The 17,743-nt window shown below is 42.1% G+C and overlaps 1 protein-coding gene across 1 annotated transcript in view; it reads left to right on the plus strand.

Annotated features, from left to right (window-relative positions):
- The window catches only part of nphp4 (nephronophthisis 4), a 249,560-nt gene extending 247,024 nt beyond the window's left edge, over positions 1 to 2,536 (plus strand). Inside the window, exon 30 of the mRNA XM_033629764.2 lies at positions 2,220 to 2,536. Coding sequence (XP_033485655.2) covers positions 2,220 to 2,360 — 141 coding nt within the window. The 3' untranslated portion in view covers positions 2,361 to 2,536. The remainder of the gene's footprint in view (positions 1 to 2,219) is intronic.
- Positions 2,537 to 17,743: the final 15,207 nt, after the last annotated feature.

A 17,743-nucleotide genomic window follows, 5' to 3' on the forward strand; every position in this document is an offset into this window, starting at 1 on the left:
CTTTACAACTTAAAGCTCATCATTGTCAGTCAGAAGAACAACCATCCGTGGAGCATGTGAATGCACCAGTGGCCTTGGCTGGCGGAGGTCTTGACTTGACTTTGATTCAATTGCTTCTACTTCACTCGCCATAGCTGACAGCTTGAGCAGTAACCTAACAACTTCACATGGGAAAAGTCTTGGATTTATGAGCACTCAGACGTTAAACAGGCTGACCCTGTACATACCAAACACTTAAATGAGTTGCTCGAAAAGTTTTGTTGGCTCATTTTTTCCCATCACTTCTGGGAGAACAATAAAAAATACAGAATAAAAGCCTTTAGAACACTTTGATCCCCAACAAGAAAAAAATTCAAACAATAAGCATTGTGTGCCTTTATTCATAAAAAACAATAATCAAAATCACACTGTGGATCAAGAGACGGTAATTCAGTTAAAAACACAAAGTGTGATGTCAAGAGGTTTGAACAATTAAGAATACAAGCCATTTGGGTTTTCCTCGTACAATTAATAACCCTCATTAAAATAGTCAGTGGGAACCCACAGTGAGGATACACAGTAACACTGTGTGGGTAAGCTTTTGCACCGTACACAGGACATTTATTACACCACAGTAAAACAACAACAACACATAACCAATTTACAGTCGCACTTCAGTATTTTAATATTGTTGCAAATTGTTATTCCCAACAGTGGTAGCAGGCTGCCTCACATAAAGTTGGAAGATATTAATATATATATATATTTTTTTTAACTTTTTAATTTTTTGACAGAGATTAATGGCACTAAATCTGTTGGACTGTTGCTTTAGAGAAAGTGAGCAGGTTGCTCCAAAGTCACTGTTTGAGAGCCGAACAACAGTAATGACTTTTAAAAAGAGGGCACCATTGTCCAGACACTAAAATGGGACAAGTGACCACAGATAAAACAGGAAGGAACACCTTGTAATTTATTACAAGGTGTACAAGGTATATTTTTCTGTTTCGAAAAGACCCTTTCTAACATAATTTCAAAGCTTGGTGTTTTTAAAATCTATCTAGTGGCTTTCTCCTCAGCTCTGAAGAACAAACCTTTCTCATGTTTTAAATCTCACACTTAGGCCTAGTCCACACGGACCCGTGTATTTCTGAAACCGTATATTATTCTATGACATTTGGCTGTTTGGCCACACGCAACCGCACTTTTGGGCCCCCGAAACCAGGTTTCTTTGAAACCGGAGTCCAGGGTGAAGTTTTTGGAAGACTCCGGTGCCAGTGGTTGCGTGTAGATAGGATAACCGCAGTATTTTATTACCTGTCTCCATTGTTTGACGTCACAGCAACAGTAAATAGCTAATGAAATGGTGGACCAAACAAACAAGCTGGTGCTAACTTTATTTGTGAGCCTGCTATCTGCTGTCTTTGGATGGCACATCCAGCTGCTCGACCTAACGACCAACGAAGGAGGCTGCTCCTGTTGCTAGCTGCCCCAACTACACTACCACGAAAGCAGCGATGGGCCTGCCAATGGAGGTTCTGGATCCGGCCGGGTCGGACCTTCATTGGCAGGCCCATCGCTGCTTTCGTGGTAGTGTAGTTGGTCGTTCAGGCGCCTCTGCTCTTGAATTGCGCTATTTTTGTGGGTCGGGTTGTTTTTATTTTCTGCACTTCCCTATTCCGGTATTGACTCTGACTTCTGAATGGTTAAAATGGCCTTTCCATTAGAAGTTACATCACCACCTACTGCTTCGGCATTTGTATTACATCACTTGCTTGCGGGTTTTGCGGTTTCATGTGGATATTATATTTTCTCATCACACCACTTGTGTGGAGGAATTTTTTTTGGAAACTGGATCCCGAAAAACTTCGGTTTCAGAAGTACACGGGTCCGTGTGGACTAGGCCTTATTCTGACGAGCGTATAAGCTCCTTCTTTTTCTTTTTTTTAAAAAACAAGTTATTCATTTTTTCCTCTTCCGTGAGGTAGGTTATGGAAATCAGGAATCCAATCAAGAAATCAACTATTTGATAAAAATTAAACAAAATAAAAGTTTGAGAAAGATAACTGAAAAGTCATGCCCAAAAATCCAAATCAAATCAAGTCATACAAAATTCAAACATTCTCACTACAAGATATAATTAAGGATTGTATGCAAAGACCTTTCATTATTATTCTGAGGTAAAAGGGACTCTGTTACTAACAATCGGATGAATATGAATCATATCTGTTCACTGTGTTCAGATTGGCGGGGGAGAGAGTTACACCATTGGACTACGGTTCGCCCCCAGCCAGAGTCCCGGCTCAGTGGAGATACTGGTCTACGTGAACAACCTGGAGGAGAAGACGGAGGAGACGTTCTGTGTGAAAGTCAACTACTCATGAACTCAATGGTATTGGTTTCAACCAGCGAGTACAAAGTGTACCCTGGAACTGTTGACTGATCTGTGTTTTGAATCTATTTTCTAAGTGTGAAATGAATTCAAATGAGCTGCAATTTTTCTACTTAGTGTGTGTAATTTTGCATTATATCAGATTTTAAACAGAAATAAACTCTTTATATCCCATATGTTGTTTTGTTAGCCTTTTGTACAAGGTGAGGTGTTCTACTGAATGAATGGATGACAGCTTTTGTGCTGGCCCGATGAGCTGCACTGGAACAAGGTCACAAGTCTAAAAATCAAACACATTGAGTGCAAGATAAGCAGGTGCAGCTACTTTCCGAAAAAGCTTTGAACAATCACCTAAACTCAACACTTGGTTCACTAAACTGTACACCAAAGCAAAGAAGAAACTAAACCTTACACTTTTACGTATACAAGCAAAAGTTAGGGTGCAAAAAAGAAAAAAAATCTGCAAAAGTATTTGAAGAAATACATGATTTGTAGATTTGTTTTGAAGCACAAAAAACAGCAATATCAAGGCTAAATCCCAATTGTGAGCCGTCCTCTTTTCGATGTGTCCGGCAAATGTCTGAACGTTCATCCCCACCCATCCAGGTGGGCCAAGGGTGAAAGCAATAACATTTTATCGACTTTAATTACCCAGCAACCCCAATTGAATGCCACTTGATGGTTGAGTTTTAATCTAAGACAAGCCAGGGGTCCGCTCTCTGCGTCCCCTTGCCTCCCAAACAACTTATCCTCATCACTGGCATTATTAGAAACGTTGCCGTAATGAGGTATGACTTTCCGACGCAGCACACATCTCTTCAGATCGCCCTCATTAACACCAGCACACTTAAAACACCTCCATCTTCTCCTTCCTGCTCACTCCCCATCACTCTGCTATATGTCTCTCCGTCTGAGAGAGAGAGGGAGAGAGAAGGCCGTGCACATTTTGTTATGTAACACTCAGTGTTACACAATCCCCCTTCCACCCCCTCCCTCCTCGTTCTCTGTCTCTCATTAGAATGCAGGCTGCGAAATAAGCCTCAGCACAGCAGCAAAGGCTAATAAAAAGACTACAGCAACCACCAAGCCGGCTGCACTTCATCTTTACCTTCTGTAACATCTTGTCTGAAGCGGAAGCCTCATTGTCTTCTCCATTTTATGTTAATATGTTAACAGCTCACAGAAATCGACATTAAAGCTGTATTGACTTAATAATTTGTTCTCTGTAGCCCTCTGGTTCCTCTGCTCAAAGATGATCTCTCCCACTTTGAACATCCGACTTAAAGGATGGGTTTGGATTAAAGTTTATCTTAATACATAACTTATATACCATATATATGTTGAAATATTTATTGGTTGATGTGATTAGGGCTGTGATGGTATGGTTTTTTTTTCTTACTGTGATATAAAAGCAACTGTAGCATCTGTCTGGCTGAATCGCTGAGCAAATCCAATACATCTTCTCGCCCAACTTATCAAATACTGAGGCTTGTTCGGTGGCCCTACATGTCAAACGACACTATAGGTATCCCTCACACATCAGTTTTGGACGCTGTGACGGTGTTCAATTAATGCTTGTTGCATGCATGCGTCTTTTCAAACTGAACTTCTCTTTTCACATGAAAAATTACGTTTACACTCTAATTAAATACATAGTCTCTTTTCAAATAAACTTACAACGTAGGTAAAAAAAACCCCAAAACTTTCATTTTTAGGTTAACTTCCTTAGGCTCCGGCAACAAAAGCGTGTGGTTAGGTTACGATAAAAACATCACAGTTTGGCTTCAAATAACTAACTAACCTAACTTAACATCTCGTGACATACATCACATACGTCACTAGTGTGGTATGCTACTCATATTACCACACTACATTGTTATCAGAATAACTCGATGGATTTTTGGTATCACTCAAGACAAACAGTGGTCTCTTGGGTAAAAGTCCAGAGTTTGTTTGACCTCCCCGTCAGATTTGCTGGCTCTTTATCCTCTTGAGACCCGAACTTTTGTTTGGAATACATTTTTAATTTCTCCTGGCTATTTGGGATCAGAAGGACCCGGTAGGTATAAAAAACTAAACATTGCCAACAATAATTGAGTCCCATTGTCCTCAAATAGGACAACAATAACATCCCAATGTACTTAAACAAGACAATAATAAAGTCCCAATGTCTTCCCAGCAAGTACTTCCTAATTAGTGTCTTAGCTTTTTACTGTTGCTTAAATTGATTGTCAAAAATGTTGCCATATTGAACTACAAACATTATTAATCATAAATAAGCAAGTTTCAACCATAAAATGTGATCACATCTCGGACCATGTCCACTTTGATGGCTGCCATCTTGATTTTACACATATTAGTGTATTGTGCTCTTGCTACCATTAGATGGCACAATAAAGTGTCCTAGAAGACAACAACAGATCGAGTGAAGTAAAATGTCAAGTAAACCCAAAATGCGATGTCCTCATATGAGGGGTCTCAGGAGGATCAGGAGGATATAATATGACAGTTGCTCAGTGTCAAAAAATGCCACCACCTGCTGTGTCTCATGCTGCCACTGAAGCCCCTTTTCAACTGCACACAAAGCCGCTAACACCTGCTAACATCTGGCTTTTTAATGCAATGGAAAAGGTTTTAATCTGCATTCACACCCAGGTCAAATGACTCTGCAGTAGGCATGGGTATCTATCACCTCTGTCTCCTGTCGGCATTGATGGCGACATGAGCGCACTAATTTTAGCTCCTTTACCGGCGAGATGCAATGACGAGCCCTCACAAAACAGCATCTGTCTTGGCCCAAATAGCACTCAAACATTGATCCAATTAGTCTGCACCGAGTTTGAATGAGAGACTGAATGACTAAGAGAGAAACTATTAAAGTTTTCATGGGCCTCCATGCTCCTCTCCACTCTTCTGTTCTATGGCCTGTCCGTGGTGGTGAATGTGACACACCAAAAACCCACACCCACAGAAAGGAGTATGAGCTGCTGCAGAGCTGCTCTCATCTACTGGCAATGGGAAATGAGCCTATAGCCTATTTGTAGCAGGTTTGCCACTGATCAAGTGTTGGTATTTCTGATCTGGAATCAGGCTTTTAAGTCCTTGTATATGCTCCAGCTGAACTTCAGGCTGCATTTTGTGAAAACGTAATTTTATTTTGAAAAGCCCTTTTATGCATGTAACAAATATCCAGGGCTTACACTAGAGAGATGTGTTAGGCCACTGGCCAAGTGTCAGTATTTAACAAGTTAGGGATAAGAACGTGTTGGTGTAGTGTGTGAGTGTAACACCAAGACAGACGTTAAATACCTGTTTAAAGTTTTCTTTCACAGTCCTCACAGCTTGTTCTCTGTGTCTGTTGAGGTTAAAGATGGTGAAGAGCCGTCATGTTTCCATGCTACACTACCTGTGCGTGGAGAACATTTCTGTGCTGCCATCCATTCCCTATATGAGTGAAATAATCCACAGCATCTCCAGCAGACATGGGATGTTTTCTGTTGCAGCTCTACTGTGTGATTCACTGTAGGCTGATGAGACATGCGTGTTTTCTGTACAGCTTTAATACCTGCATCTGGTCTGAGCAGCAGCCCTCAGTGTGAGCTGCACAGTTGCTCTCTCAGTGAGGAGCAGAGCAGCACTGACACCTTATTAGCGGTGCCAGTGCAGTTGTTGTCGGTTCCTCCTGAAGGAGCACAGACACCCGCCACAACAGCTCACACTGTCTGCTCACCTTGTTAGTGTGGTTAGACGGCTCCTGTCTAGCTGCCCAGCAGAGAGGCTGTCTTGATATTTTGGGAGGTGGGAGGGTACCTGTTATTGCCCTGATTTGAAGAAAACCCGGCGTACCTATCGGTGCATGTCTGTGTGTTTGCATGGCGGTGTGTAGGTGCCTGGCCCGAGCCATGTGAGTGGGTGCGTGTCTATGAGCGACGCAGGTATCAAAGAGCTTTATAACTGGAGGAATATGCAACCTAGCAACGAGCCCTCCTCCTCATGTACACCACTGGCCTGGATCGTCACTCGTACAGTGAAGAGAAAAGAGACTGTGTGTACTATTACATCTCACTTCGAGACTATGCACCATTAGACTGAGAACACACACAGATTACATCAAGGGATGTTTGTTTAAGGATGCTCTTTACAGGAAAATCTAAAAGAGACGAGAAAATCAAAGCTTATCTTGCAACACCCCAGTCGCTGATCTCAGAACTGAAGTCTTCACAGCTGTCAGAGGCAAAACACCTGCTGTGACATCACTGATTGAGGTGTGGCTAGAACTGCAACATGCATCATTTCAACCCACAGGTTTGAAAACTGTGATCTTTTAAAGTGAATTCTGTCTGTGAAATTTTAACAATGAAATGGGAAGAAGAAAGCGAGAGTGAAGACAAGAGAGGTAAAGTTAAAGCAGCTGTCTTGTTTTATCTCAGGGAGGGGGGGGACCTGGGTCAGATTAGAAGTGCGAGAAGGAGCTCTTAACAAATTGAAATTCAATTACCTCGTTACCCATCTCAGCAGGACCTCCCCTCAGCCATGACTGTCGAGCACAAAGGAAATGTGTTTGGCTGAGGGAGCGGCACTGTTCCTCTCTGTGCAAACACACATCCAGTTTGAAGACAGTTCTCAGTAGATGGCAGCCTTACACATACAGCAGATTCCCACTGTTGTTTCTCACCAGTCTCCCTGTCCTCTACAGACACCATGTACAAAAAGCGATAAACTATGCCTGACAAACTGGAATCATCATAAGGCACAAATAACCCAGCCTGCATAAGCAACGCTAAAACTAAGAAAAGCTTTCCATCAGTTTTATTTCATGTATCTCCTTAAATAGATCTGTCAGCTCATAAATTAATGACACAGTGAATTTCATTCAGACATAAGCCAGGCTGAAAACCCTGTTCCAGTTTCTCTCCCTCTGCTTTTTACAAATGTAAAAGAGTTGCTCTCGTCCCACCCTAAATGTATAAAGAGAACTGGATTCAGCATTGGAGGCAGGGCCCCGTTCATTCCCATGAATGTTGCAGGTCTCATGCTCACTGTTGTCACAGTTCTGAATTCCTGGTCACCTGTTCCTTTCTGCATGCACATTCAGCCCTCAGTCAGTAATTTTCTACTCATCTCGCCTCTCGACCACTCCTACCTGCCAACTTGTCACCTGTCTAGACTTCTTGTGCTCCTGCCTGTCCACCACACCCACCTCATCAAGCCAACTCAGTTCACCTGTTCCTCATCACTCTCAGCTGGTACATGTACCCCAGCCTCTTAATTACTCGTTGCCAGATTGTTCTTCTCCACTCATGCAAGACTCTCCAGCACATTATTCCGTACTGATTTCCCATTGCTGACCTGCTTCGTCTGATTCCCGGTAAACACCTCAGCCTTCTATCCCTGACCATGAGACATGCTTCCATGTCCTTGGTTCCTCTTTGCCTGTTGCTACTTAGTGTTTTCATCTGATGGCGATGCTACAGTGTGAGTGTTCCAGCCTGCTTACCTGTGGTTTCATGTGGTTCAGAGATTTTCACTGCATCACCCGACTCGCCTTTGTGCATGTGTCCTGTAAGTACCTCTCTGCCGGCTACTCGACCCTTTGCCTGGCCTCAACCTGCCTTCTGTCTCCTCCCTTCTGGTTTGTCTGTTTGGACTGTGTATTCACCTGGTTCTGGATTTTCTGCATCCTTGACTATGTACCCTGCCTGCTTCTCCACAGAAGCATTGCCTGCTCTTATACAAAACTGTGCTAGTTGTTGGGCTAGTGCCCCTGCTCGCCCGCCTGCCTCTCGGCCCACTTCGGCCTGCCAAACCAGCCGAGCTGCCAATGACTTTGTGAAGAGACTTTGCTGGAGTGTTGCACTGTATTGTGTACTGGTAACTTGCCCTCTTCTTTACCTGCTGAGCTGTCAAAGTAAACGTCATTACAAAGTGTTTCTGGTTACCTGTGTGCTGTAATAGGGTCCAAACACCACCTGTTACAGCTATAATGAGTGACAGTGGGGAAATAACTCTGGATTCAGCTATTAGTGAATTTTACAGTTTTTAGGATATAATAATTAAGGGCTATTAAGGCCTAAGTAGCTGCTCTGGGAAGTTGATGCATCTAAAAAAAACATGACACATGACATGATGGACCTGGAAGTTGTAATTCCACGGTTTGGCCACTATATCGTCCTGGCTTTAAAGTTTGCACTGTCCCTGGGGGCTTGGTCCCATTTACCTTTTATCCTCAAATTATCATGATGGATTTTTGGTGAGTTCCCAGATGATGATTCCTAATGATTGTGGAGACCATTTGACCAAAATTGGAGCTCATCACAGTCTAAAGGGCAGATTGCAAAGAAATTCACTGAGCATCCATGTTCCCGTAGGGATAAATCCATTTGATTTAAATGACCCCATGGTTTTTCCTCTAGCACTAACCCTCCAGAACAACTTGTCAGTGTGCTGTTCGCTTCATTCAGCACTTTAGTATTGTAGAGTGTGATGAACGGTCCCGCCAGCAACTTCTTTCACTTCAGTTAATTTAGTCTGATGATGTTAAAGGACATACATTTTCTTTTCCACAGATGAGAAGATGGGGGGGGGGGGGGGGTTACTGTACTTAGACTGTTAAAGTGCAAGAGGTTGTATTGGTGTGGGCATGTTTCTACAGAGTGCAGATGAAAAATAAAGTACAAACCAGTCTTATTAAATGTCAAGAAAACACATGGTGGCTCCTATTTTCCCAGGTTGGTGCCTGATGCTTTGACACAACAGCAGCCATTTTTCCTTCCTCTAGATGCTGGCAAAGTAAGCAGCAAATGTACAAGTGGTAAGCACACTTCCATGCATACGATTAACCTGATCGGTTTGTGCCAGATGATATAGCATTTTTACTCTCTACAACTTCTTTGGCTGTGCTACCAAGCTTCCTTTGCTTTAACCCTCTGCTGCAACGCTGTGTTCCCAATGCAGCAGTTGCTTTTTATTTTTGCCACAGTGATTTTGTTGGTGGAAAAGGGTCCTAACTGCTGTGTGGGTTCATAAGTCTGTCTCTACATCAGAGGTTTACACCAGAAGAAAAAGACACAGCAAAGGCTGCAGCTAGCCTCAGAAATGATACAAGCCCTATACGAACCCACACTTGGTGTATGTATTTATGGATCATAAATGTACAATAAGTGTCCTCCTTATGTGAGCCACGAAAGCCATCAGTGCTCATTGCTGCTAATTTATTGTATAGCTGAGGATAAATGCCTAAGATAATGTTATGGTGGGCTTCAGGAGAGAGATCATCCTATAACTGGGTCAGTGGCTCATTAACGGTAACAGCTACAAATTATGTCTGTTGCCAGTGATGTGTTCTAAGTGTCCTTGAACAATTTGTGAACTCTACTTGCTCCCTCACTGTTAATTACTTTGAAAAGGAGTGTCAGCTAAATGCCTCAATTGAAACTGTAAATTAAATCAAGTAAAGAAAGGAAAAGGTAGAGCAACTGCTGGTACGGTGGGAGGTAAGGTAGATTGAAAGCCATGCCAAATAAATTGATTTTTTGTTTCCCCTCTGGCTTTAAAGTCTTGGTTCTGTGAGAAAGAAGAAACTTTCATTCCCACCTTTTTGCTTTGGAAACTGGGTAATAATAATTTCTGTAGTCATTACATGGAGAGCCGATGTGGGTTTATCGAATAATAAACCAAAGATGTATTGTGGGCCAGTGCCCTCTTAAGAATTTTATGACAGAGGCAGTTACAAAAAGTGAATGCATTACGAGATCGAGGACTGCACGATCATATATTCTAGTTTGCATGCGTATTCTGTCTGCAGAGATTTAAATATGTGCATTTTTATGCATGTAGAGATGGGACCACCACAGTGTAGTTCACTGCAGTGGCATGGGTCACTCTTACTACATCAGAAAAAGGTAGAAAGGGAATTACAGATTCTGGAGATATATCTGAGATGGAAAATACGCTCTTAAGGATATTGCTTTCTGGGGCTTGTTAAATGAGAGGATAGGATCAAAGTTAACACAGAGATTCTAACATATTCCTTTTTGATAACTGTACAGCCACCAATATTAAGTGAGAGGTCTGATCCAGATGAGTGAAGTCCTCGCTGCTTGACACTAAAGTTTTGCCATTTTGAGGGAAGCAATGTTTTTGTCATCATCAGAACTTTTTCATGAGAGAACAGTTACATATACTGTTATAAGGTGCCAGAATCAAGCAGGAAGTGATATTCTAGGGTAGAAGAAGAGGGATGATCTGTGCATATCGCAGGCTGCTTTGACAAATCCCAGTCCTTGGTCAGTTGGTCTAATCCTAAAAACCTCGGAAAATGTCACATTAGCGATGCTCTTTACAATTAAGTTAGAGGTATACTATGCAGGATTGTTGATTACTGTTCACCAGCAAAAGGGAAAGTAAAAATCAACCGCAGATTCACTCTCGTGGTGTTTCACCATGCTATGTTTGTGTCTTTTCGGTGATGTGTATCGTGCAGAGATGGGGGACTCGAGTCACATGACTTGACTCGAGTCAGACTCGAGTCACAAATATGATGACTTGAGACTTGCTTGACTAACGTTGATAAAAGACTTGACTTAACTTTGACTTTGTATTCATGACTTGAGACTTGACTTTGACTTGAGACAGATGACTTGAAAGGACTTGGCTTTAATTCAATATGAAAGGCAGGCTAAGCACCTCTGGGTGTCACTTCTGTTAACGTTCAACAATGCTGTCAAACACAACGGAGCTAGCTCGGAGCCGTGACTCTGCCATGAACGAGCGATAGCTGCTAGTCACCCTGGATTTACACACCTGTTCAAGGGATAGTGCACCCAACATGAAAATTCACCCATTATCTACTCACCCTCATGCCGATGGAGGATCAGGTGAAGTTTTAGAGTCCTCACAACACTTGCGGAGATCCAAGGGGAGAGGAGGTAGCAACAAAACTCCACCTAATGGAGGCTTAAGGTGCCCCAGATTCAGACGTCCAAAAACACATAATTGAAACCACAAAATATCTCCATGCTGCTCGTCTGTAGTGATCCAAGTGTCCTGAAGCCCCGACATAAAAAGTTGTTTGGAAAAAAGTCATTTGAACTCTGTTTTTAGCCTCATTGTAGCCTGTAGCTCTAACTGTCTCTCTTGGCATGCATTCACATGTGCGCGCTTGGGCGAGACCGTGAGACATGGGCACTGCCTTCATGTGTGTGTGCTTGCTTTCACTGGTCTCACGCTGGCTGGTTGGTGCAGCCGGGACCCAAATGTTTGTGTTGCCATTTGAGGAGCCTGGGCTGCCTACAGAGACCGGACTTTTTCACAGCATATTCAGAGGACATGTAGCTAGCGGATCGTGAGGAGATGTTTGCTGTATGTGACATATGACTTGACTTGTGACTTGCTTGACCTGAGCAATGACTCGACTTGACTTGCTTGACTTATAGCAGGGACTTGACTTGACTTGCTTGATTCTCACCACAACTAACTTGGGACTTGCTTGAGACTTGAAGGTAAAGACTTGAGACTTGCTTGTGACTTGCACATGTGTGACTTTACCCCATGTCTGCATACCTTCGTTGGGCGTCACTTCTGTTTACGTTCAACAATGTTATCAAACACAACGGAGCCAGCTCACACACTTATAGTGGGTCAAGTGATGATTGAGAGAGATTACTTCTGTCTAAGTCTATACATTGTTTTTTAGGATAGTCCGGCACAGTATACCTTTAAGGATGGAGGTGTGTCTGATGATTTGTTGTAAAGAGAATTCTTGCAGAGGCTGCAGAGGTCAAATCCAGTAATGACTACTACAGATCAACTTTGCTGAAGGAGGGGTTTCACAAATGGTTTGATATGTATATGTGTATGATGTACAGTGTCAGCGTAGATCTTTTCATACTTTGTTTATGTACTATGCTGCATGTGTAGGTATGGATGTGTATTCACAGTATATGCATATTAACTTACCGTTTGTTCTGTGTTGCACTCTTTGATGTAAAAATAAATCTTACAGTTACAACTTAAGAAAAGGAAGCATTTTCTTTCTTTCAGTTATCTGTTATTGCTATTTGTTCATGTTGTGTACATATATTTATCTGTGACATTTTGTAAATATAATAATTATATAAACATACATACATATATGGCAAATGGACTGCACGTGTTTAGTGTTTTTCTAGTCTTCCAACCACTCAAAGCGCTTAAATACAACATGACACATTCACCCATTCACACACTGGTGGCTGAGGGTACCATACATGGTGCCACCTGCTACTCAGTAACCATTCACACACACTCATGCACTCATGCACAGCCATTGGGAGCAATTTGGGGTTCAGTATCTTGCCCAAGCTTACTTCAATGTACGAGGACTGGAGGAGCCGGGAATTGAACCGCTGATACTTCGATGAGTGGACGACCTGCTCTACATCTGAGCCACAGTCAAGCAAATATTTTTATATATTTATATATTCAAATATTTTAAGTAGTTGACTAAAAACACTAGTCAGTGCTCTGGGCAGAAGCTGACCAGTCAGCATGACCAGAGTAACACTATTTACTGCACTGGTGTATTTACTTAACCTTCTTTCATTCAGGTGTCGATGACCCCCATGACCATATATCGCATTACGTACTGCTATTTGCTAGCACATTGTCACAGCAGGAACCCAACTGTGTTGGGACACCCCCTGCCTTTGTTGTCAACTAAATGCATTCATATGTTCTCACAGGAAGTGTTGACAATGTCAGCGAGTTAAGCTGACAGCGCTCTACCAGGGCCCCAGGGGCAGCGGAAGAAACACTACTGGGCATACAGTTGATCGCATACCACAGAAGTAAACCAGGAAGCTACAAACTTTTTTAGATGAATGCTCCAGGCGACCAACTCTGTTAGCACCATACATCAATGCACTCTTCTTAATGCTTGGTGAAGTTTATGCAGCCATGTTAGCAGATCTGTGAAGCTGTACTGAAGTACAAAGGGGCTAAATGCTAATGTCAGCACGCTAACATGGTCGCAATAACATGCTGATGCCAAGCAGGTTAATTTACCATGTTTATCATATTAGCTTAATGTGTTAGCATGCTAACAAGCCATTAATTACACAGCAATATCCAATAAAGTTTGCTAACACAAGCTAATATTAGCCACCATTAGCTACTAGCCAGTATCTCCTCTTCATCAGGGAGAACTATCTGCCACTGTTGTATTCAGCACAAGCTACATAACAGAATAGGAACATATTTGAAAGGTGAAAAGGTTTTTAACACTAATGGAGAATTAATATGCGCAAAAGCATCTTCATTTTTCATTCGCAGCCCTTTTTCAATTAGAGCAAACTAAAAGGTCAAACAAATTTAATTACAAGCAGCAGTAGGCCTAAATTTTGGAGGCCTATATTTTGATTGGCAAAGCTTTGAGAGAAAACACACAAGGGGGCTACCGCTGAGTTTACTTGCTCTCAAATTGAAATGAAATGGATAGATGCTGTTAAGGTGAAATTATTCAATCTGATGCAGATACCAACTGCTCTAACAGCAGAGGGGATTTAAATTACTTAAGTGTTAGCCTGTTATGAATTTTAAATGGGAAATCATGTCCCATTTCCTGGGTTTAATCAAGTCTCTTTGAAAACCAGCCACCGGATTTCTGGTTTAATATACTAACGGTTAGAAAGGAGAGAGAGGGGAAATGAAATATGGAGTCCTGATTGGGCGTCACAGTGCACTTTCCGTCTGTCAGCAGAATGGCCTGCCATAATTAGGTAAAGCAGCACAATGGAAGCAGTGTCTTCAAAGCCAAGAGCTATACTCTTTTATTTTTTTCCCCCAGACCTATTGGAGACCTATCAGCCTCGCGTTTTAACCACTGCACATCAGAGTGAGCAGCCACTTAGTGAGGCTGGGATGTACAGAAACATTATCAGTCACATCAGAGACACTGCAAATTTGCCTCCTGCCTCTGCCTTGTCCTTTTACATTTACACATCGCATTTAAAAGCAGCATGTGTCAGAGGCGTTATCTGTTCACACACTTCGATTCAGATTCCCTGTGATCGACTACTACCGGAAAATTCATCTTAACCTAATCAGATCAGGCCGGGGACAAAAAATAAATTGCAGTTATTAACCTATAGCTTCAATGTTGATTACCAAGTGCAGTCCTATTGACCTAAGTGCACTGCATTAGGAATATTGTAAATATTCATGAGTGAGCGGCAGGTCTCTGGGAGATAAATTGGGCCCTCGCTTGTGTGTCCACCTTATCAAGTGAGGGGTCAGAGCTCAGGTAATTTCTTACAGCAGAGTGGAAGCAGTTCAGAACCTTTCCATAAAATCCAACCCAGAATGGAAAGCTCTTATTTTACATCATTTCCCATTTCCTGCTGTCAGCAAGGACTCGTTAAAGCAAGAAATTAGGCTCCTGGTGATTTCCCAGCTTTACTGCTGACCCAGTCCTGCACGATGTTCACCTGTCAATAACGCTCAGCTGTCAATATGCCTATTAGCTAAACTGGATTGCTATTACTGCTTTTGTCAGACAACATTTTTGACACCAGGAGATTAATCTACGCACTTTGTTGTGTTAATTCTCACCATGGAGTGTTCTCAGCTTACAGAGTGTTTTAGCATCTTACAAGTGATTGTTTTGATTTTACAGTTGGCAACATTACCTTTTTGGTTTGGTCTCAATACTTTCTTGAAATGAGTTTTCCAGGAGCAGCAATCAGCTGTTTGTTTTAGTGAAAAGGCTCTCATAAATCAACTGTGTGCTTACCTGCCACAAAGGTTAGGTGGCAGAGATCTAAGATCTAATTACTTTTTCCCAGGAGTTGTCAGAGACTAAACCAGAGCTGAAAGGACAGTAAATATTGGACATATGTGCATCCATCAGGCGGACAATGACAACACATCCTCACTCCCAACTCATCAAACTATGCTTTAGGTAGGTTTTGGACAAGCAGGTATGGCGTGTCAGTTTACATTTGTCGCATGCATTGTGTCTTTTCAAAATAAACTTTTAAACATCTTTAGGTTTACTTCCTTAGGTTTAAGCAACAAATGTTCATGGTTAGGTTCAGAAAAAAACAGCATTGTTTGGCTTAAAAAAAAGTGAGTTTGTTTTTAAAATAACTTGATTGACTCTTGGTTTCATGCGGACACAAACGGTGGTCTCTCGGGTGAAAGTCTGGAGTTTGTTTGACCCATCGTCCCTAGGGGGGTTTCTTGCTCTTCATACTAAGGCAGTTGCATGGAGCGTCAAAAAAATGCCGCTGCCTGATGCATCTCATACTGCCACTAAAGGGTGCCTAGGTGCGTTGGTATCTGACGCCAAGGGCTACTGACCATGTGTTGATATTTGATGCGTTTGGAATTAAACTGGCTTGACAAAGACAGGACTCCAAATAAATGCTGATGTTGATCTGTGTCTGCTGGATGTGTAAATAAACAACTGCTTGCGGACATGTTGGCCATAATGACATTTTAAAACCATAAAATGTCAAATGTGTGTGTGATGTTGAGCTAGTTGTAAAATTCTGCCAAAAAATAGTGCTGCTGGAATCTAGAACTCCAACTATTTGTAAATGAGGTATGGAAGTACAGCTTAGTTAATAGCATTTCTGTGCAGTGGGAAACAGCGAGTGAAGTACTTACATCCAATACTAACATACTAACCCCTTACCTGGGGCCTCCCAGAACCTCAACTAAGAACCTTGCTAGTACTGCAGGCTGTCCTGTCCAGTGTATTTTACAAAATGGATTATTTTGGATTTATGCCATTAAGAGGGAAAAGAGCATAATCTATTGTTCGTATGCAGTGTTAAGTGGACACATTAAGTAAGCACTTGTGGAACAGAATATAATGGAAAAAGTGAAGCTTTTTGAAGTATTGGTTAGCTGTTATTAAGGCTGCCCACTAACACTCGACCAAATGTTAGTCGACCAAAGAGGTCAATAGTCAGCAAGATTTCTTTGGTCGCTTAGTTGTAGAAAATAAATAAATAAATGTAAATAATAACAAATGTGAAATTCTCTTCTTGAAAGGACAGATACAGGAAGAGGCCACGCTCATCAGTCAGACAGGAGTCACGTTACAAACCAGCCAACAGATATCTTTCCGCTCTCTTGTGAACATCAGCAGGGCTACTCAGAGCTTTACATCTGGCCCACGAGCAATAGGCCTACACACAACAGCGCCTGGAAGAAGATCAGCTCTGCACTCAGGATTTCATGTAAACAGGCTACACGATGCTTGTTAAGGTTGCTTACCAACCTCAGATGCAACCCCCCACTGCGCTCTTGAAAGCTGGCACAGAAAAGGCAGAAGAGTAGCACGTTGTCCAGGCCGTTAAAGATGACGGTTATTACACAGGCTAGTTAACAACATGTCAAGCAGGAAATCCAGTAGAAACGAGCTGACCTTGTGCCAATGACTACATGTTAGTTTACATTAAGTTCCTGCAGTGGAAAATGGCCATTTGTGTCTTTAAGTTTTTATTTTGTAAAGAGAAATAAATCACAAGAAAGTAGAAGCAGCAAAATTATGTGTTTCAGATTTCTGGTGTTAGGTCTGTTTTTATTTTCATTTTTTGGAACATTGCGTGACAGTTTTCAGGACTAGTCAGAACTATGGAAGTTCATTTAAACAGTGATGAAATCTGCACGCTACAGGACAAAGTGAAGCATGCCTTGTGGATTCTACAGGCAATAGTCTAATGTGAATTATTTTAGCGTTGCAGACTGTGTGGTCATCAGCTGTCCTTTTCCATTTGTGTTCAGCTTTTTCTCCCTCCTGTGGACAAGCTGCCATTTCCTTCGAGCTCCGGACCTCTCTGTGACCTCACAGTCTTACGTCTGCGTCTCTTGCTACCCAGCACCTCTTACACTTACAGCACATTGATCTTGCACTTTGCTTCCCTAAATTAAGATGAAAGTCACTGTTTGATCCTTTGGCACTGTAGTCTTTGATAGTAGTCTGTCTTCCTTGGGGTCAGCCCAGTCTGTGTGCCCTGAGCCCACAGAGACTCCATGTCCTGGCTCTGGGCAGAGGGCCAAGCATCACCACTCACACCCCCTAGTTGGCCTCCAGAGCTCGGGGTCAGCTGAGGTTCATCTACCCTTCAGATAGAAAATGAGCCTATGTGTGTGGACAAGCTCACAATTCATAAAACAGCAGGCAACTCACACTGAAGTAAAAGACTCACTGACTATTAGATCGGACTAATATAGTTTTATGGGCTATCACTTTCTGCGCTGTGGCTACTGTACAAACACTCACAAACAGTATTTACACTCTACTGATGTAGTACTGCAGTTTGATTACATATTTATTTTCAAATTGGTCTGAGATGTTTTAATAAACCTGTTCATGACTGGCTTACT

Source organism: Epinephelus lanceolatus, chromosome 8, assembly GCF_041903045.1.
Source record: "Epinephelus lanceolatus isolate andai-2023 chromosome 8, ASM4190304v1, whole genome shotgun sequence".
NCBI classification, from domain to species: domain Eukaryota; kingdom Metazoa; phylum Chordata; class Actinopteri; order Perciformes; family Serranidae; genus Epinephelus; species Epinephelus lanceolatus.